The sequence below is a fragment of the Oryx dammah genome, unplaced genomic scaffold (assembly GCF_014754425.2).
Source record: "Oryx dammah isolate SB20612 unplaced genomic scaffold, SCBI_Odam_1.1 HiC_scaffold_11, whole genome shotgun sequence".
Classification (NCBI taxonomy): Eukaryota; Metazoa; Chordata; class Mammalia; order Artiodactyla; family Bovidae; genus Oryx; species Oryx dammah.
Window position 1 is genome coordinate 38,086,098 of NW_024070195.1, and position 21,843 is coordinate 38,107,940.

At 40.8% G+C, this 21,843-nt stretch overlaps 1 protein-coding gene across 2 annotated transcripts in view; it reads right to left on the reverse strand.

Annotated features, from left to right (window-relative positions):
- DNAH8 (dynein axonemal heavy chain 8) overlaps nt 1-21,843 on the reverse strand; it is a 313,398-nt gene that overhangs the window by 173,664 nt on the left and 117,891 nt on the right. For both annotated transcript variants that reach the window (XM_040249771.1, XM_040249772.1), the window contains exons 39-49: nt 21,373-21,545; nt 19,422-19,600; nt 13,433-13,620; nt 10,230-10,316; nt 10,034-10,141; nt 8,665-8,799; nt 6,680-6,841; nt 2,986-3,232; nt 2,619-2,860; nt 2,391-2,531; nt 624-861 (exon numbers count right to left, since the gene is read on the reverse strand). In XM_040249771.1, coding sequence (XP_040105705.1) covers nt 624-861; nt 2,391-2,531; nt 2,619-2,860; nt 2,986-3,232; nt 6,680-6,841; nt 8,665-8,799; nt 10,034-10,141; nt 10,230-10,316; nt 13,433-13,620; nt 19,422-19,600; nt 21,373-21,545 — 1,900 coding nt within the window. The remainder of the gene's footprint in view (nt 1-623; nt 862-2,390; nt 2,532-2,618; nt 2,861-2,985; nt 3,233-6,679; nt 6,842-8,664; nt 8,800-10,033; nt 10,142-10,229; nt 10,317-13,432; nt 13,621-19,421; nt 19,601-21,372; nt 21,546-21,843) is intronic.

Consider the following 21,843-nt stretch of genomic DNA (forward strand, 5'->3'; position numbering starts at 1 on the left):
TCCTTTTCCTATTTGAAACCAGTCTGTTGTTCCATGTCCAGTTCTGATTGTTGCTTCCTGACCTGCATACAGATTTCTCAAGAGGCAGGTCAGGTGGTCTGGTATTCCCCTCTCTTTCAGAATTTTCCACAGTTTATTGTGCTCCACACAGTCAAAGGCTTTGGCATAGTCAATAAAGCAGAAATAGATGTATTTCTGGAACTCTCTTGCTTTTTCGATGATCCAGCGGATGTTGGCAATTTGATCTCTGGTTCCTCTGCCTTTTCTAAAACCAGCTCGAACATCAGGAAGTTCATGGTTCACGTATTGCTGAAGCCTGGCTTGGAGAATTTTGAGCATTACTTTACTAACGTGTGAGATGAGTGCAATTGTGCGGTAGTTTGAGCATTCTTTGGCATTGCCTTTCTTAGATAACTGCAAAAGGGGAAGTCAAGAGCCTCTATAACCATTCCCAGCTCATATGCAAAATCCTAGTCTTGTTTCCATAGATGCACTTTAAAAATAGTATTAGCAATTATGTTATTCACAATTGGTTTAATATTTCCCATAGAAGATTTATGGAGATTATCTCTTTTCCATTTAAAAAATGTTATTTTGTTTCAGATGTAAGTCACTGTGCTTACCATAATCAGTAACATAGAACTCATACATAGTTTGAGTCAAGCCTTTAGGTATTTCTGGTAAGTCTAACTTGCTTTCATGACTTCGCATAAAAGCTTCAAGCTTGTCTCTGCTTTCCAATTCCAGAAGGGCTCCTAAACTCCACATCAGAGCAAACACAAATAATTTATGAAGATGTTCGACACACGAAATGCCACCTTCTTCTTTGGAGGGGATTAAACCTTCCAGAAGATTGAGAGACTGAAAATATTTAAAATACAATAAAATTGTTATATTTAGATTTTAAAATAAACATTTAAATATAATAATAACTTTAAAAGAAGGAGAGAGCGAGAGAAGAAAACAAATATATCTCCAGCTATGGTTTGATCAGTGTCCTACAGCCAGTGGCATTTAGAAGAAAAGTCATTCTGCTTTAGTCAGGCTGCATGACTGCACAGAAAAGACACCAAACTGGGAATGTGGAGGTGTGGTTTCTTCCCCCAACTCATGCCAATAACATCTCTGAGTCTCAGTTTCCTGATCTGAAAAGCAAAAAGCCTAGACTAGATGTTTCCTTAGGTATTTTCCGGTTCTAACGTTTGGTTATTCCAAATTTTATAGACCAAAGATTTTTATTTGTTTTTAACATGTTGCAAGGCTTAGCACACTGTGGCCCCAGGGGCCAGCAACTTGCTTAGCAAATGAAGTGTTTCTGAAACACTGTCACTCTTGTCCATTCTCTCTGCCTGCTTCTATATTGCAACAGTAGAGCTGAGGGGTTGGGATGGAAAGTTGTGCAAAGCCTAGAACACTGACTATTTGCCCCTTCAAGAAAGGTTTGTCAACTCCCACATGGCATCAGGAAAAAAAAAAAAAGTATCTATAGTAAGACCTCCTTTGTCTTTCAAAATAAAATCATTTCAATGATTTGTGAGCTTCATGAATTATTTCTAAGCCACCCAGCCTGCCTGACTGATGTCCCTCGCACTGACAGAGAATCAGAGCACTAGAATGGATAATGAGCGATCACCTATGGACTAGAATCAGGAGAGCCTTTGAAAAATCTAAGGAATAGGGTAGGGAGGGAGATGGGAGGGAGGTTCAAGATGAAGGGGACACATGTATACCTATGGCCAATTTATATCACTGTATGGCAAAAACCATCATCAAACTGCAAAGTAATTATCCTCCAATTAAACAAATAAATCTTTTAAAAAACAAGTATAAAAGAAACATAAAAAAAAAAGAGAGAAATTCACGATTAGTTCTGTTTCTTCCAAAGACTTAAAAGGAATACTGAGTAGAGGGGGAAAAATGTGAGGTTACAAACTACTTGGAGAGCTGCTTCGAGGCTTTTCCTGTCTAATACATAGACTAAATGTGCAAAGCCGAGACTTCCACCCGCATTTTCCTGCTCGCCACCAGCTCCTTGCTGGGCTTTCTGTACTACCAGCTCTATTTATCTTGTCTGCTCTCGTTTTTGGACCCTCTTTCTGGGAAGGTTAGACTGAGCTTGAACGATGGGAAAGATAGTTCATTCCTCTTCCCCTGACAATACCGCCCTGGGAGGTGAAACTCAGGAAGAGATGGCAGTAAGTGAATCAATACGATCTTTAATAGGAATCCAAATTCTCAGACCCTTCACCGCCACATCACAGAAAGATTTTGATGGACTCTGTGAATCTTCCATTTCAGATACCTCTAAACTGCAACTGAGTGTGTGCGTGGGAGGTGGGGAGAATTTGAAATCTTAAGGAATGAGTGTACAAAAAAAAAAAATATCTTACTTGCACAATATAGTTGCACTCTAAGAGCTGCATTTTCGGATTGAGGTTCAGTTTCATAAATGTATATGCATCCTCAAATATTTTATCATACAGAGTTAGGAATACATTATTTTCCTGAGTAGTACGCTTCTTCAACCATGCCTACAGCAAAGAAACGGAATCTCTGTTTATAAGAGAGCAAGACATGGAAAGACACTAAACGCGCTTCTGTAGGTCTCTAGTCCCCACCTGCAGTATTGGTCTCCAGCTGAGAGCGGAGCTGCTGATGTACACCATGCCCATCCTAGAAACCGTGGCTGGAGAGGCGTTCTCGATATTGTGAACTTCAAACAAAAGCTTGCAGCTTGGGGCCATGGGGATGCGATCTCCGTTGGCCAGTGTGAGGGTTTTATTGTCATCCAACACGGAATTTAAGTTCTCAATCCAAATGGCATCCACAGGGCCGTCTAAAACGAGGAAAATGTTTTCACCTGCCAATAGTAAGAACAGAAAATCACTTTTCACCTATGGATGATCAAAACAGAAAATTAAATACTGAGTGGCAGATAAACTGGTAGGAAAAAAGAATAATCAGCAGAAAAGAGTTTGAGTGTACCTTTTTTAGCTTTTAATGTTTTTCTCCACAGGGTAGAAAAAATCCCATCTGTCCAGTCATTGGTCGCTGTGTCCAGTCGGCCAAACATCTGAGGAGCCGTAATAGCCTTGGGATTCATTCTCATCTCCCTGTGAGGCCTTCCACACTCTGTCAGGGCCTTCATCAGGATTGTTATGACCGTTGTCTTCCCAGACCCGCTGGGCCCAAGAGTCATCAAACCATGACGGACCAGAGACGTCTCATACAACTACACAATGAGATGATCAATCGAAAAATATAACTTAGGAGCCTCCTGCTCACGTTCACGAAGTCATGTGAAGAAAGTTTAAAAGCTTTAAACAGCATCTTAAAAGCTTTAGATAGTAACTGGTTCATTACTTAAAAATGGAATATGACCCCCCAAAAAAACTGTGTTTCATGGAAGGTGAGCAGCAAACTTTTAAAATGTTAAAAGTGAGAAAGTGATGACAATGTGGGACTTTAATTACATTTTGGAAGCAATCAGTTCAGGATCTAGTTTTTGCGTCTCCAGCTACTTGATATGACAAACTCCTTGTCATTTCAGTTTGCTGATAACATAGAGGTGGTTTTTCCACAAACAGGCTTTCTCTGTATCGCATGTGGTGATGTCGCCCCCTAGTGGTGGAAAGCAGCGATACAAAGCATCTCTGCCAAGACCCAAGTTCAACATCAGCCTTCTGGTTCCACAGAGGCACAGCTGGACGTAGAGTTTCCTGTGCAAGCGACTGGTCACCAGGGAAACTTTTAATGGAGTAAGGGAAGGACAGGAACGGGCACAGATCAAGCATGGTATGACTGAAGACAAAAGTCCTGTAGAGGGGAGACAAGACTGGCCCTCGGGGCACCTTTATACCTCTCTGTTTCACCTGCAAGCAGAATTTGACTTTTCAACTGCATCACCCATAAGTCTTCATCGAGTGTTCTTTTTTTTAAAATTTATTTGGCTGTGCCAGCTCTTAGTTGCAGCATGCAGGATCAAGCTCCCTAACCAGGGATCAAACCCAGGCCCCCTGCATTGGGAATGCACGGTCTTAACCACTAAACCACCAGGGAACTCCCCACAGCACCCATACGTCCTTAACAAAGGCAGGGTTGTTTGGGGGTAGGGGAGAAAAAACACCCATGCACTGTCACCCTCCTGCCCTTTGACTCTTAGAAGTGTAGGGTCATGTGCCAGGTGTTATTAAAACTGGATACGGCAAGTGAAGAAGTAACAGTTTCATTACATTTTCAGCCAAGGTAAATGAAGAGTCATGATTTGTGATCTGGGTCAGAGACAGTAAGGAATTGATTCAGTTCAGTTCAGTCACTCAGTTGTGTCCGACTCTTTGTGACCCCGTGAACTGCAGCACGCCAGGCCTCCCTGTCCATCACCAACTCCCAGAGTCCACCCAAACCCATGTCCATTGAGTTGGTGATGCCATCCAACCATCTCATCCTCTGTCACCCCCTTCTCCTCCTGCCCTCAATCTTTCTCAGCATCAGGGTCTTTTCCAATGAGTCAGCTCTGGCATCAGGTGGCCAAAGTATGGGAGCTTCAGCATCAGTCCTTTCAATGAATATTCAGGGTTGATTTCTTTTAGGATTGACTGGTTTGATCTCCTTGCTATCCAAGAAACTCTCAAGAGTCTTCTCTAGTACCATAGTTCAAATGCATCAATTCTTCAGTGCTTAATCTTCTTTATGGTCCAACTCTCACATCCTGTATGACTACTGGCAAAACCATAGCTTTGACTATACAGACCTTTTTCAGCAAAGTGATGTCTCTGCTTTTTAATATGCTGTCTAGGTTTGTCATTCCAAGGAGCGAGCGTCTTTTAATTTCATGGCTGCAAGCCCAAGAAAATAAAATCTGTCACTGTTTCCACTTTTTCCCCATCTATTTGCCATGAAGTGATGGGACCGGATGTGATGATCTTAGTTTTCTGAATGTTGAGCTTTAAGCCAGCTTTTTCACTCTCTACTTGCACCCTCATTAAAAGGCTCTTTAATTCCTCTTCACTTTCTACCATTAGACAGGTGTCATCTGCATATCTGAGGTTGTTGATATTTCTCTTGGCAATCTTGATTCCAGCTTGTGCTTTTATCCAGCCTGGCATTTTTCATGATGTACTCTGCATAGAAGTTAAGTAAGCAGGGTGACAATATATAGCCTTGATGTACTCCTTTCCCAATTTTGAACCAGGCCATTGTTCCATATCCGATTCTAACTCTTGCTTCTTGTCTTGCATACAGGTTTTTCGGGAGGAAGATAAGGTGGTCTGGTATTCCCATCTCTTTAAGAATTTTCCACAGTTTGTTGTGATTCATACAGTCAAAAGTGTTAGTGTGGTCAATGAAACAGAAGTAGATTTTTTTTTTGGAATTTCCTCACTTTTTCTATCATCTAGCGGATGTTGGCAATTTGATCTCTGGTTCCTCTACCTTCTCTAAATCCAGCTTGTCCATCTGAAGTTCTCAGTTCGCCTATATACACATCACATGTAAAGTGAGGTTCTCCCAGAATTTTTTTAATGGAATGATTTCTATTACGTAGATGATGAACAATACTTTGATTTCTCTCCCTATATTTTCTTTGTAAGATTTGAGTCTGTCTCATACACTGGCACTGCTTACAAGAGTAAGAATCATTACTTTTCAAATGCGGTTTTTGACACTTCCCACAATTTCAATGCTTTCATTTTCCAAGGCACTGGAAAGTATTCCCAATGCGTCAAGCTCATAGGGATTTAATTCAGCAACTCTGCAACAGTTTCAGGGATCTGCTTGATAAAATCATTGATAGGTTGTCACAAGGATAAAATGCAATTGACAGAAACACACCAAGAGACACAGGCAAAGGATTTAGTTTAGGTGTGAACATGCCCACACACAGAGCAGAAGCAAAGGAGCATCCCAAGATTCCCCGGGCTCCATGCCCCACGAAGGCCCTCAGCGACGGCATTCCATTTCCCTGTTTTTTTTTTTGTTTTGTGGGGGGGTCATGCTGCATGGCGGAGAAGGCAATGGCACCCCACTCCAGTACTCTTGCCTGGAAAACCCTATGGATGGAGGAGCCTGGTGGGCTGCAGTCCAAGGGGTCGCTAAGGGTCGGACACGACTGAGCGACTTCACTTTCACTTTTCACTTTCATGCATTGGAGAAGGCAATGGCAACCCACTCCAGTGTTCTTGCCTGGAGAATCCCAGGGACAGGGGAGCCTGGTGGGCTGCCGTCTATGGGGTCACATAGAGTCGGACATGACTGAAGTGACTTAGCAGCAGCAGTATGCTGCATGGCTCATGAGATTCCAGTTCCCCAACCAAGAATGGAACCCAAGGCCCCTGCAGTGGAAACACAGAGTCCCAACTACTGGACCACAAGGGAAGTCCCTCCCTCCATTTTCATAACCTACTATCTCCTCCCAGCTATTCTTGAGATTTTGGTTACCACCTAACCTCATGGGGTATAAGTAGCTTCAGTAAGTGCTTGGTTAGTGTGAAGCAGGGTAAAACCACGCTGAAGTCCCTGGGACAAACACCCCCTGCTAAGGACTCTTCTTGCAATGATGTGCTTTATTTAGTCTCAGTCTTAACATCAAGCAAGATTAATATCACAAGTTCTTCTCTCCAAATGACGACCTTTAACAACACTCATTGATCATCAAACTGGTAATAGATGAAAAATATTTTACCTGCACAAGTTTGAGATTCCAGGGTGGATGGTTAATCAAACCTTCCAGCTGAACCTGGTTGGTGACTGCAGCTTGCAGGTCCACGTAACTATTACTATCTAGTTGTAATCCTGGAAACAGGTCATTGATTAAGCTGAGGAACAGGGGTTCATCTTCATCAATCTAAGGTGGCAAAGAATAAATTTACTCATTTAGGTCAAAAATGAAGCTCATAGCACTTATCATTTCATGCCCAAATAATCATAGTATTCTCCTGGCCACACCTGTATGCTCTAGCACTTTTCCCAACCACCACCGCTGAGTCCACATTACCTACAGCATTGCACCCAAATTTCCCTGGCATTTACATTAAAAAGAATGAAATAATGCCACTTTCAGCAGCATGGATGGACCTAGAGACGGTCGTACTGAGTGAAGTAAGTCAGACGTAGAAGGGGAAACATCGTATGACATCCCTTATATGCGGATTCTAAAAGGAAATGATAGGGATGAACTTACAACACAGAAAGAGACTCATAGACTTAGAGAATGAACTGAACGGTTGCCAGGGTGGGTGGAGGAGAGGATGGGGGCAAGGGGTACTTAGAGTCTGGGATGGACACATAGACACTGCTAAAATGGATAGCCAGCAAAGATCTGCTTTATAGCACAGGGAACTCTATTCAATAATACATGGCAGCCTGGATGGGAGGGAAGTTTGGTGGAAACTGAATTTATATACATGTGTGACTGAATCCCTTTGCTGTTCAACCTGAAACTGTCACAACATTGTTAATCGGCCATACCCCAAGACAAAATGTTTAAAAAAAAACCCTGTCGGCATTTAATGTCTTCTCCAATCTACTGCTCCAGGGTCTGATCTCATTCCTTTATCATACGACAGGCATATGCATTAACCTTAAAAACGTGTAGGTAATAGCTCCAATCCCAAGAGAACAGAGTATTAACATGCTACTTTAATCAGGAAAATATCTGTAATTTAACATCAGAAAGTCTTGTGGATTTTGGTTCCAGTTTCTCAACTGACTATGATAGAGGATGAGTCCTACAAACGTGACTCCTTCAGAAGGAGATCCATGTCCCCCAGGGTGGCTGTGAGACTCAAACAAGACAGTACCCGTGGAGAGATTCTGTAATAAAGTGAAGTACGCAGATGTTAGTTGTTAGTTTTGTAACTAGAACGCGAGCTCCTGAGGTCCACTTCTTCCTCAACCATGTACTCCCGGGGCACGGACACCATATGTAGCACAAAGAAGCCCCTGAATGAAAGCCACATGTACCTGCCCATCAGCTAGTTCATGACAACCTGGCTGTACCTGTGACAAGTGTGAAAGCAGTGAAATAATTATTGTAATCTCCACAGCAAACTGGAGAAGGCGATGGCACCCCACTCTAGTACTCTTGCCTGGAAAATCCCATGGACGGAGGAGCCTGGTGGGCTGCAGTCCATGGGGTTGCTAAGAGTCGGACACGACTGAGCGACTTCACTTGCACGCATTGGAGAAGGAAATGACAACCCACTCCAGTACTCTGAAGTGACTTAGCAGCAGCAGCCACAGCAAACATTTAATGCACGTTTAGAAAATAGAAATAGTGTTGATGTTTTGGCAGAGACATAGTTAAAGCTAGTCACATACAGACAAACCAAAAAGCTCTGGTGGTCCGCTATGAATCCAGATTTTCATGTTTAGAATCTGTGTTACGTTATGAATAATGGACTGACATTTGGGGGCTGAAGCCCACTGATGAAGCCTATTTTATGGCATTTGCAAGGATGCATTTCTGGCCCCTGTTGTTCATACAAAGCCATGGGTTTTTTTTCTTGGGGGTGGGAGGAGGGTGCCTTCTTTCAGAAGCTCAGTCAGTGGTAACTTCACATACATAACCCAACACACACCCATGTTAACAGCTCTGTATGAGCCCACCCCCACCTGTCAGCTAGGTCAAAATCTTGAAAGAGAAATTAACCCAGAGAAGAAAGATACCAGTTTAGAAAGGTTCATATCTCTCAGTCCTCTCATGACCGTGCTTAATTCACTATCTTCTGGTCTGGCTCTTTTTTGAGATCCGAGTGTCCTCAATACAGATAGAATATTTCTCAACCCAAAGTCGTAATGAACCTAGGATGAGAAAGGAAATAAAAAGGATCATCCAGTTGAAAAATTCTAAGTGCAGACTCACTGTGTACATATAGTAATTATATACTATAGTTTTGGAGTGGCTGAGTGGCAAAGTTCTGTTAGCTCACTTCTGCCTTTCTTTTGACTGAAACAGTTGACTTCACTGGAAACATCAAGCTGTGTGACAGTGCTCACACATGATTTTCTGAGAACAATACACTCTGACAGTCTGGGGGGCAACCATTTAAAATGCATGACCAACCGGTCACATGCTCTGTGATTCGCTTTATGTAACATGCTTGAAAAGCACAATTACAGAGATGTAGAAAAGATTAGGCCTATGAGGGCTATAGAATTTGGGAGAGAGGTAAGCGTGGCTATAAAGGGTAGCGGGAGGGTATTTGGTGGGGATAAACAATTCTGTTTTCTATGACATAATTGGATAGAACTACACACACTCAAGGGCTTCCCTGGTGGCTGAGAGGTTAAAGCATCTGCCTGCAGTGCAGGAGACTCGGGCTCAATTCCTGAGTTGGGAAGATCCCCTGCAGAAGGAAATGGCAACCCACTTCAGTATTCTTGCCTGGAGAATCCCATGGAGAGAAGGAGCCTAGTAGGCTATAGTCCACGGGGTCGCAAAGAGTTGGACACAACTGAGAGACTTCACTTTCACTACACACACTCAGACGGTAAAAGCGTCTGTCTGTAATACAGGAGACCGGGGTTCGATCCCTGGGTTGGGAAGATCCCCTGGAGAAGGAAATGGCATCCCACTCCAGTATTCTTGCCTGGAAAATTCCATGGACAGAGGAGCCTGGTAGGCTACTGTCCATGGGGTCGCAAAGAGTCAGACACTACTGAGCGACTTCACTTTACTTCACTTCACACACACACACACACACACGAGTGCATGAAAAACTGGTGAAGTCTTAGGAATCTCTGTTTATTATTGTTCATTGTCAATCTTCTGGTTTTGTTATTGTACTACAATTATGTCAACAGGATGAAGAGTACACAGGATGTCTCGTACATGTCTTCGCAACTTCCTGGGAATCTATAATTATTTCAACTTAGGAAAGTTTTTAAAATACATAATCAAAAGGTCAAGTTAATTATAAACATATCTTAGGAAAGAGTCAAGGAATTTTTTTTAACTCCTTAATTAGTACTTATCAAAACTGCAAGTTAAAAAACAAGTTCTATAGGGAGGAGGGAAATAGATGTATAAAGTTACCTGCTTAGTAAGTTGCTCTTCACAGAGTTTGTAAAGTACATAAAACTTTTGAGCCAAGATAACGTTTTCAAGAAAACCACAGCTTGCAAGTTTAACTCGCATAATGATCTGCAAATTAACAGTGAGACTTTTCAGTTTTAGTGAAGAAAAGGTAAAGAACATAAATTGTATTATGGTTTTAAATCCTGATTCATACCTGTCTATCAGGAACCATCATAGCAACAGTTCTGAACTGAATTTTCAAGTTCTCTGGTAGTTCCTGGCGCCCAGCATACCCAGGGTTCTAAAAGTTAAAATTATTTTAATTTTTAATTGTTGACATAATTTTCATTTCTTGAATACAAATTATCAATACATTTCAAATCCCTAATTCAGATTCTAAGAAGGTATTGAAAAACATTTGATTCAAAAAATATCCCTCTTTTCACAAAAATATGTATTGGACCATACATATTTATTAATGTTACCTTACTCTCACACACATTTCCATTTTCATTATACTAATAAAGTAATACACATGTGCATATGTACGCACGTACACATACACCACTTTATGTAGCAAAAAATAAGCCTCTGCGTATCTATTTGTTAAAGAAAATGAAATGAAACTGAATAAATACTGGGATAATTATGATCTAAAATATGTTGCTTAAAGAAAAAGAAAATTTAGCATTTCATATTAATCAATTTACTGAGGCAATTTTTATTTCCTCTCTTCAATTATTCTTTTTTTTTTTTGCCAGAAAATATTTTTATCTTGCCTTACCTTTTGAAGGACATTTGCATGGAGTATACAACTATAGTTGCTAGGTTTGTCTTTTTCATTAATGTTTCCTATTTGCTTTGTGTGCGTGTGTGCTTTGTTTTTAAATTGGAAGACAACTGCTTTACAATATTGTGTCGGTTTCTGTTGTACAACAACACAAATTATTCTTTACAGTCAGAATTATAGAGTTCTGTGGCTGACAAACAGTTTCTTTTTACTATTAAAAAAAACACACACAGTGATGAAGGGAAACAAAGACAGGAATGATGAGAAAAACATTAAAAAGGACAAAAGTAGAGGTGAGAAGGAAGCTGCTGCTGCTGCTGCTAAGTCACTCCAGTCGTGTCTGACTCTGTGTGACCCCATAGAGGGCAGCCCACCAGGCTCCGCCATCCCTGGGATTCTCCAGGCAAGAACACTGGAGTAGGTTGCCATTTCCTTCTCTAATGCATGAAAGTGAAAAGTGAAAGGGAAGTTGCTCAGTAGTGTCTGACTCCTCGCGACCCCATGGACTGCAGCCCACCAGGCTCCTCCTCCATCCACGGGATTTTCCAGGCAAGAGTACTGGAGTGGGGTGCCATTGCCTTCTCCCGAGAAGGAAGCTAATAAGTAGCAAAAGACTGGGGATAGACCAGACCCCAAAATCCCAAGCGATAAGGTGAGGGTATTTGAAGACAAGTAAGGCAAAGAGGAAAGTGCATAAGGAAACCTTCAGTCCCTGAGTATTTACTGGGCATGGTCAATAGGCCAGATAACTTGCCAGGTGCCGCGGACATAAAGATGGCTGGCTGCCTTTCAATACTCCTATTTTTCATCCTTAGTCACAGAACTTCAGCTGCAAGCTGGGTGCATCACCACCCAGATTTAAAACTACATTTCCCAGCCTGCCCTGCAGCTAGTGAGATTAAATTCTACCCTGTGAGTCACAAAGGGACACATTGTATGAAAGGGACAGTGTATGAAATAAATACACTTGATGTCTGATTGAAGGGAGTTGATTCAGTCAATTGGCTGCAACAGAGATGCTTCTGTAGCACCTTGGGCTATAAGGTGACCTTGAAAATGGAGACCATGATGGTGTAGAAACCTCAAAGAATCTTAAAAGAATGCATCCTTAAGTTACTATTCTTCATATCTCAGGTGTTCACAGCCTAATGCAATATCTAATTGATATTCCCAAAGTTATTCTTAATCCAAGGGCAAGCTTCTTTTAAATTCTTCTAAGCCACATTATCACACTGAGTAAACTCTTTCATTCAGTTTCATGAGTTATAACTGATCACTTCGGAATTATTATTATTTACCTCTAATTGCTTCACTGGTTGTTTGCTTTAGCCAAAGTTTATGACTAGAAGTTTGTCCAGAAGTGTCACTTCTGGACAGGAAACCCTAAGAACCAGAGCATTAATTCTTCTTGTTCTCTTTTTCCTTTGCTGTAGCTACCAGTCACAGCTGAGACAGTACCAGAGACAGGACGTGTAAAGCATCTTCTGCCCTCTCCACCACGACACCACACACCCACAGCAGACGTGTGGTACGAAAGTAATAAATCTTTGAGGTGTTCAGTTCAGTCAGTTCAGTCCATCAGTCGCGTCTGACCCTTTGTGACCCCATGGACTCCAGCACGCCAGGCCTCCCTGGCGTGTTAAGGTGTTAGGTAGAGCAATTATGTGGTCACACTTAACTTTAAAGGGTCAGGGAGATACAGTCCTGTAGTATTTTGCATGGTGGATATTTTCTTTCCTGGCTGTGCTTCACGGCATGTGGGATCTTATTTTCCCCACCCAGGGATTTCCCCACTCTGTGCAGTGGGAGCGCACAGAGTCTAAGCCACTGGACTGGGTTTGAGGTGGAAAGCCACTAGAATTTGGGCATTGTTATTGTAGCTTCCCTGACTGATACAATATATAAAAGGCCCATTACCTTTACACAAAATTAGTGCTCAATAAACAGTGACTAATTTTATCATTAACAAACCACTATTTTATCTTCTGTCTAGTCTATTTTCCTACTTGAAAAAAAAAATCATTTAAACAGGGATGATCCCTGGGTGGTCATTTACCCACTCATATATGCCTAATTTTATTTAAGTCTATAACAATTAAACCAATAAATTGCATTTAAAACCTACATTTTCCAATCTCTTTTAAAATCACATCAAAAAGTATGAAATACTTAGGAATACACCCGATCAAGGGGGTGAAAAGAATGAAATAATGCCATTTGCAGCAACATGATGGACCTAGACATCATCATACTAGGTGAAGTAAGTCAGACAAAGACAAATATCATTGGGTATCACTCAAAGGTGAGTCTATGATACAAATGACAAAGAAAACAAATTTAGGATTACCAAAGGGGAAAGTGGGTGGAGGAGGAACAAACTGGGAATTTGGGATTAGCAGATACAAAGTACTATATATAAAACAGATAAACAACAAGATCTTAGTCTATATATCACAGGGAACTATATTCAAAACCTTATAATAACCTATAATAGAAAAGAACATTATATATATATACACACACACATATATAACGGAGTCACTTTGCTGTACACCAGAAACTAATACATTGTATATCAACCATACTTCAATAAAAAATTTTAAAATATGTAACACCTATGTTCTCACCATTGTTAAGAAGATTCCAAATTCTGGATTTAAATCAACACAATCACCATCAGAAAAAATAAACTGTTTTTTTCTCTCTTTTCTTGCTGTCAAGACGATGTAAATTTGTTGGGCTGCCACTGATAACACAGGCAATTCAATTCTGTTAAACTCATCAAAACACCCCCAGGAACCTGACTGTGCAAGACCTGGTGTGAAAAACAGTTAGTTTGATAAGTTTTACTTGGTAATATACCTTCTTGATAGAAATCATTTCTCCAAAGCACCCTCGAACAATTATATAGTGAAATATAATTTATATAAACTTCATATCTGGCTGTTTATAAAGACATATTTAATTCCAATGATACAGAGAAGTTTAATTATTTGTACATCATCACCAAAACAATGAAAACAGTATACTGCTGAAATGAAAGTACAGACTCATCATTCCACCAGGGATGCAGAAGGGTGATAAAAACTGATTCAGTTTGGACGTGCCACCCCCAGTGGGGATGGAAGTGAGGGAGCTATAATGTTTGGGGAAATTAACAAAATAAGGGATGCCCTATCTGGGTCAGATCACTCTGTCCCTTTCTTGTTGCACTGAGAGAAATGCCTGGAAGCTGAGTGAGACAAAGAATGGTCAAAAGATGTTTATTTCTTCCTTATGAAACCCAGCACAGAGGAAGACCTGGATATCAGGAACACTGCTCCTATCTAATCTCAAAGGATGAAAAACCTTTATTATCTTTAACTGCATGAAACACTCTTCTCTCTCTCTTTTTTTTAAGCAAGTGAATAGGATTTATTAAAGAGAAGGAAAGTACAAAGCTCTCAGCGTAGACACTGAGAGGGGTTAGAGAGTCCCCCCAAAACACTCTTCTTTTATTTTATTGCTTCCACCCACCTACCCCCACTTTTTCTTCTATCTCCTTTGGGAATTTCCATTTTATGGATATTGGAACTTACATATCTATTCCTATGACCCTGAATTTTTTCTGAAAAACTTTCCATTTCTTTCTGCAATATGCTCTCTTGGCTAGATATTCCAACTAAAAAAAAAAAAAAAAACTCAGGTTTTGTTTTTTTTCAGTTTCTGATTATTCCAATTGTTATTCTTTTCATAGCAGCCTATTTTTTTTCTTTAATGGGTATATATGACAAATTCTTGAATTCTCCGAAGCTATTAATTTTAGTTACTTTTGTGTTTTCTTCTGTTTAGGTAGGTGGTCAGTGGGTCTCTTTACTGTTTGGAGGGAATGAATGACTCCTTAGTTTCTTCAAATATTTGATGAGACATGGTTATTTCTGCATATGGGTGTATCTTCTCATTCCAAATGCAAATTCCTGTTTGCATTGTGTATGGCTGCCTCTGGCGATTGAGGGGAAGGCATGAGAGAGGCAGGAGAGCTTTTTTGCTGGGTTTGGGGCTTGGGGACTGACCTGGTACAGGGCTTGCCTCTCTGGCACAACCCCCACCTGGCGATGATATCTGTCAGGACTCCACCTTCAGAGCATTGACATGGGGTAGAAATACTTGAGACAGCCACTGTCTTTTCTTTTCCTCTACTTTCTGCCATACTTTTGGCATTCTAGGATTTACCTGGTGCTCGAGTCTGCTTCCCTCAGCCATCTTCAACCACTAAGCCAGGAGCGGGCCACAGAACCTTCTCTTTCATTAAGTGATTCTTTGGGTTTAAATTTTTTTTTTTTTTTAAGGACAGGCAACTACAATGAACAATATAGTGAATAGCCATGTACCCACCTACAAAATCTTAACAATTTTGCTTCAGATTTCATCCTAAAAAATAAAATACTGGAACTACAATTCAAGTCCATGTAGGTCTTTCTTGGATCCACACTCCCTCCTTCTCCAGAGGTAACTTCTACTCTGAATTTGATGTCAACGGTTCTTATGCATGCCTGTAAACGACTGCTCGCGTGCATTCACCAATACTCTATACTTGGCTTGTTCAAAATTTGTGTCTGTTTATTTTTCTATATACTATATCTATAAAATACTGTATCTATGCACTGTAAATATATACGATGTATCGTCAAATAAATTGATTTATTTACTGTTCTCTGAAGCAATTCTACCAACTTATAAACACAGAAGTACTATGAGTTACAGTTTCTACACACCCTTACCAACAGTGGTTTGTTAGACTTTTCATTCTTATCAGTTAACAACAGTGACAACAGTATTGTTTTGTATTTCTTAATGATTTGAAGAAACTCTTTCTCTCTCTCTCTTTTTTTTTTTTTTTTTTGGCCACGCCACACACACGTGGAGATCTTAGTTTCCCACCCAGGGGTAGAGCCCCTGCCTGCTGCAGTATGAGTGTGGAGTCTTAACCACTGGACCAACAGGGAAGTCTAAAGAAAATCTTTCTTAATGCTAGATATTAATCTTTTGTCAGCCACACATGCTAAAATATCTTCTCCCAGTCTTTGAGAAGTCTGTTTAACTTCTCAAAAAGAGACATATCACAAAAGACTGTAAAATTATACACACACATACATTCACACACACACAATTGACCCTTGAACAACACGGGAGTTAAGGGCTTGGACACGCCACAAAGTCGAAAATCCATATATAACTTTGCAGTCAGCCCTCTCACATCCACAGTTCCACATATAGGGGTTCAACCAGCCTGAGGTCGTATAGTACTGGAGTATGTATTTAGTTTAAAAAATCTGTGTATTAGTGGAACTTCACAGTTCAAGTCTGAGTTGTTGAATGTATATATTTCAAACAGGCAAGTAACTAAAGATAAGAGCTGGATGAGCAATCCCGTGGTATCTGTTACAGGGATATCCTCATACCCTGCTTAAATGTATTCATCCTTTCTTTATAGTTTGTGGGTTTTGTATAAAAAGTCCCTTTCTACTCTGAGAACAGATATGTGCTTTGTTACCTTCTAAAGGTCATACAGGTTTTGCTTATCATAGTTAAGCACTTAATCCCCCCAAATTATTTTTATGCATGTTGTAGGGATTCAATTTTTATATATGCAGGCATCCAATTTCCCTTGTTAAATATTAATCAGCCAGTGTACCAGAATTACTCTGCAAATTCTCTCTCTTCATCACTGATTTTCAATACCACCTCTTCCACATGTCAGTGTTCCTGGCCTATTTCTGCATTCTCTACTATGTTCCACTTGTCTGTTTATCAAGTCGCTTTAGTCATGTCTGACTCTTTATGACCCTACAGACTGTAGCGCACCAGACTCCTCTGTCCATGGGATTCTCCAGGCAAGAATACTGGAATGGGTTAGCATGCCCTCCTCCAGGGGATCTTCCTGAACCAGGGATCAAACCCTCGTCTCTCATGTCTCCTACATTTCACTGGGGTTTTTTACCACTAGCACTACCTAAGTGATATCTTTCTGAGATTTTCATTTTCTAACTTTTGTTATGGATAATTAAAATTTGTGTTTATTTCATATTCAAGTAAACTTGCTAAATTCTACTTTCTATAGCTTTGTTGATTTCATTGTTTACAATATCACTTGTAAATGACGATATTTTGTGTTTCTTTCTTTCCACTCTGTGCTTTTGCTGTCCCTGTTGTTGTTCCTTATTGCACTGGGTAGGATGCAGAACACAGTGGTGAGTGGAAGGAATAGCAATGGAAATCCTCATCTTATACCTCGTCTCAGAGAACGCTTTCAAATTTTCAGGACTACAATGTTTGCAGTGGGTGTCCTTTATCGAGTGAGCTATGTGGATGGATATCTGGGGAAAGAATCTAAAGATCAGCAGGCATAAGGTGGAGGGAGTGTGCTTCAGAATGTTTGAGAAACATCACAAAGGTCAGCGTGGCTGCAGCAGAGACAGTAAGGGGACAGTGTTAGGAGACGAGATGAGAAGGGCAGAGCGATGCCACAGGGAAGGGGCAGGTGTGACTGTACAAAACAATACGAGGACCAGTGTAAGGATTTCGGCTCTTATTGTGAGCGAAGCCAGGGCCCGGCTTTCAGTAGAAGAGTGTCGTGACCTGACTTACAATTAGAAGGCTCTAGATTTGAGATTAGAATGGAGAGCACAGGGGTAAACTCAGGGAGACCAATTAGGAGGCTTATTGGAGCAGCATAGGCGAGAGATAATGATTGGCTTGAACCAGGATGACAGCAGCGGGATAATAAAAGGTGGCTGGTGCTGGATGCGTTCTGAAAGTAGAGCTAACAGTGTTTGCTGGCAGTTGGACGTGAGCATGAGAAAGAGAGGTGAAAAGGATAAGTCAAAGATTTCTGTTGAAGTATCTGGAAGAATAGAGTGGGTATTTAGTGTGTCATGGAAGGCTGAAGAAGAAGTCGAGATGGGGAGAGGGGATCGGAAGTTTGGATTGGGATTCAGTGACTCTGGACCTGTTAGATACTTAAGGGGCAATGTCAAAAAGCAGGTATCAGTTGTATTATGTGAATTCAGAGTTTCAAGGGGAAGTCCAAGATAAGATGTAAATTTGATCATTTAGATATCATTTAATGTTTATTGCTGGGAGAAATATCAATGACCTTAGATATGCAGATGATACCAGTCTAATGGTAGAAAGTGAAGAGGAACTAAAGAGCCTCTTGATGAGGGTGAAAGAGGAGAGTGAAAAAGCTGACTTAAAACTCGACATTCAAAAAACTAACACCATGGCATCCCGTCCCATCACTTCATGGCAAATAGATGGGGAAATAATGGAAACAGTGACAGACTTTATTTTCTTGGACTCCAAAATCACTGCAGATGGTGACTGCAGCCGTGAAATTAAAAGACGCTTGCTTCTTGGAAGGAAAACCATGACAAACCTAGACAATGTATTAAAAAGCAGAGCCATCACTTTGCTGACAAAAGTTCATATAGTCAAAGCTATGGTTTTTCCAGTAGTCATGTATGGATGTGATTTGGGCCATAAAGAAGGCTGAGTGGCAGAGAATTGATGCTTTCAAATTGTCATGCTGGAGAAGACTCTTGAGAGTCCCTTGGACTACAAGGAGAGCAAACCAGTCAATTCTAAAGGAAATCAACCCTGAATATTCTTTGGAAGGACTGATGCTGAAGCTGAAGCTCCAATACTTTGGCCACCTGATGTAGAGAGCAGATTCTTTGGAAAAGACCCTGATGCTGGGAAAGATTGAGGGCAGGAGGAGAAGGGGACAACAGAGGATGAGATGGTTAGAGAGCATCACCGACTCAATGGACATGAGTTGGAGCAAACTCCAGGAGATAGTGAAGGACAGGGGAGCCTGGGGTGTTGCAGTCCATGGGGATGCAAACAGTCAGACACGACTTAGTGACTGAATAACAACGAAAGTTTGGGTCGGCATGAGACCACCAGAGAAGACCAACAAGGCCTGAGTTCTAAGACTGAACTGCTCCCTCATCTTTCTTCTTTGTCCATCTGAAACCATCTGCCATCTATCTTTCCAGATTTTCCCAATATTTCCCATCTGCCAGGACCCCTCTCCCTTCTTGTTTTCCAGTGTTACCATCCTTTTAAAAAAATATTTCAGTAATTCCCTGGTGGTCCAGTGGTTAGGATTCTGTGCTCTTACTGCCAAGGGCCCGGATTTGATCACCGGATTTGATCACTGGTCAGGGGACTAAAATCCCATAAGCTTCGCGGTGCAGCCAAAAATAAATAAATAATAAAAAATCTTTATTTCAGTGGGATTTAATGCAATAAAGGAAGTCACATGTGTCATTGGTTTGCTATCCTGATCTTATCTCCTCCACCATTGTTTCAGGCAGTATTAAATTGATTCTGTTTTCATAATCTAATACACATTCAACTCATGGACTGTAATGCCAGAAGTAGTATTGAATGATATTTAACTGATGATACCCAGCCATTTGTGGCCCAGAAAAATGGCAATATCATATGCATCAATCTACATTAATTTTGGTTATGTGGGACACTATCACTTTAGACTTCTATCAGAAAACACCATTTAAATGCAATAAAAATAAATCCACCAAAAATAACATAACAGTGTTTGCCACTTGCCTTTAAAAATCCTTCCTAGCCCTCTGAAGTCCATTTGATCTGAGCAATTAAACACGACCACGTATTTCCCCAAACATCTTCCCATGTCTTTCGTAGTTTCGGTTTTGCCAGTGCCCGCAGGTCCTGCTGGAGCCCCTCCCATGTTCATTCCCAAAGCCTGTGCCAAAGTGATGTAGCACCTGCAGACGTGAATCAGACAAAGCATTGTGGATATGAGGTAGCATGCGCTACAGCGAAGCACAAACAAAAGTCCGACGTGACTGGAATGAGACCGTTTGTTTTAGAGTTTGAGCCGCTCACATAAGAGAGGGGCTTCCCAGGTGGTGCGAGTGGTAAAGAACCGGCCTGTCAATGCCAGAGTCATAAGAGATGCAGGTTCGATCCCTGGGTCAGGATGATCCCCTGGAGAGGGGAATGGCGACCCACTCCAGTATTCTTGCCTGGAAAATCCCTTGGGCAGAGGAGCCTAGCAGGCTACAGTCCATTGGATGACAAAGAGTCAGACACGACTGAGCTACTAATGCTTTCTCATAAGAGATGGGCAACCAAACAAGGCTGGAGTAGCTGCTATTCATTAGCAGTAATACAGTGTTTGCAAAGGCATGCAACCCTGACGTAAAACCTGCAGGCCCTCTTTGCATTGTGGTCGGGAGAAATCTGAAGTCAGAGAACCAAGTAAGCAGTGGTGTGCTGGGAGATGTTTAACAATGAGCCCTTTAAGAAAAAAAAAAAAAATAAAGCTGATTTCTGTTTTTTGGCCTCGCCACATGGCATGCAGGATCTTAGTTCCCCAAGCAAGGATAGAACCTGTGTCCTCTGCAGTGGAAGCGTTGAGTCCTACCACTGGACCACCAGGAAATTCCAAATATAATTTTTTACATCTGCTGATTTCTGTGGCATAAATACATCCACCATGGCCAGTGGTAATGCGGGCAATGTGATAGCACAAAACTGGGAAGAGGAGCATGATGTTGGCTCTTGCAGGCTGGTACAAGCCAGCGCCACCAGCACACCACTGCCGGTAACCCAAGTCACTATGAAGTGTTTCACTCATTTAGATACATGTAAAGAACAATATAATGAACCCCCTTGTATCCATAATGCAGCTTCAGTTACATTTGTTTCAGATCTAAGCAAACTTAGTAAAGCTTCATGAGACATGACGCTTTATACATAAACATCAATCGAAGGGAAAACACCCTGAAAAATTTAGACTGTGATGGAACCGGACATATAAAGGGAGGTCGGATGAGTCTAGAAGAGGCTGAAGACATAATTTTTCTGTATCATAATTTTACCTGGAGTCAGCTCTATTTAAAATAACAGCAGAATTAGTTGTTCTATGACCCAGTTTAAGTCGATTCTACAAACATTTACTGTCTCCTACACATGGCACATAGAACCAGGTATTTGCAGGACACGTAAGAATGGCAAAGACCCAGGACTTGTCTAGTGTCATATACTAGAAAGAATGGTGAGGGGATGTGCCATTAACTGATTATTCATTCAGACCTGGCCAAGAAACATCACTTTAGGAATCAACTTCCACATATGAAAAACCAGGAGGCACTGTTTCCAAGGTGTACCTTCCTTCTTTGCAATTCTAATGACCCTCTTTAAGGCTCTAGAGACATTTGTCCATCCTGTAATCTTAACTTCATTACTCAACATCTTTTTTTCTTTCCTTTTTTTTTTTTAACTTCATTACTAAACTTCTCATAGTCAACATCCAAGCATTCTTTTATTGTTTTACTTTTTTCTGTTTCATAAAAATTTAACCTACATGTACTTTTAAATAACAACAGTTATTTCATTGTTAGACTTTGATGAGCTAGCTCAGAGCTAACACGACAGCATTATGCTTTTGTTAACATTTCAAATGCAAATTTAAGACAATTCTAAGTACATGGTTTAATTACAAGAATAGAATAACAAAAATGGAGTTTCCTACCGATCTGTTAATGGAGTGATAACAAGACGATCAGTGCACCCCAGAAATTCATTCTGGTAAATAAAGTCAACATCTGTAATAGACACCACTGTTTGATCCAAATCTTCCTTAAAGTAAAATCTACTCTGTTTTAGCCATTCAAAATCAGTAACAGATCTGATATGCATTTTTACCTTAAAAACATGAAATACAAAGAGATTACATACTGAATTGCAATAGCATAAACATAGCATATAGGCAATTTTTATTCACTCATTCATTAGCTGATTCTTGTCATTTAATATATATTTACTGAGTCTTTCCTTGGAATGAATATTTAATGAGTCTTTCCTTGGAGTGCTGTGCTGGGTAAACAAAAACCAGACACAGTTCCTGCCTTCTGAAGCTGACAAAACAGGGCAAAAGACAAATCAGATAAACAAGTAAATGCAGTGAAGTAGGAAAAGAAACTGAAGGTCATGAGAGGGAGAT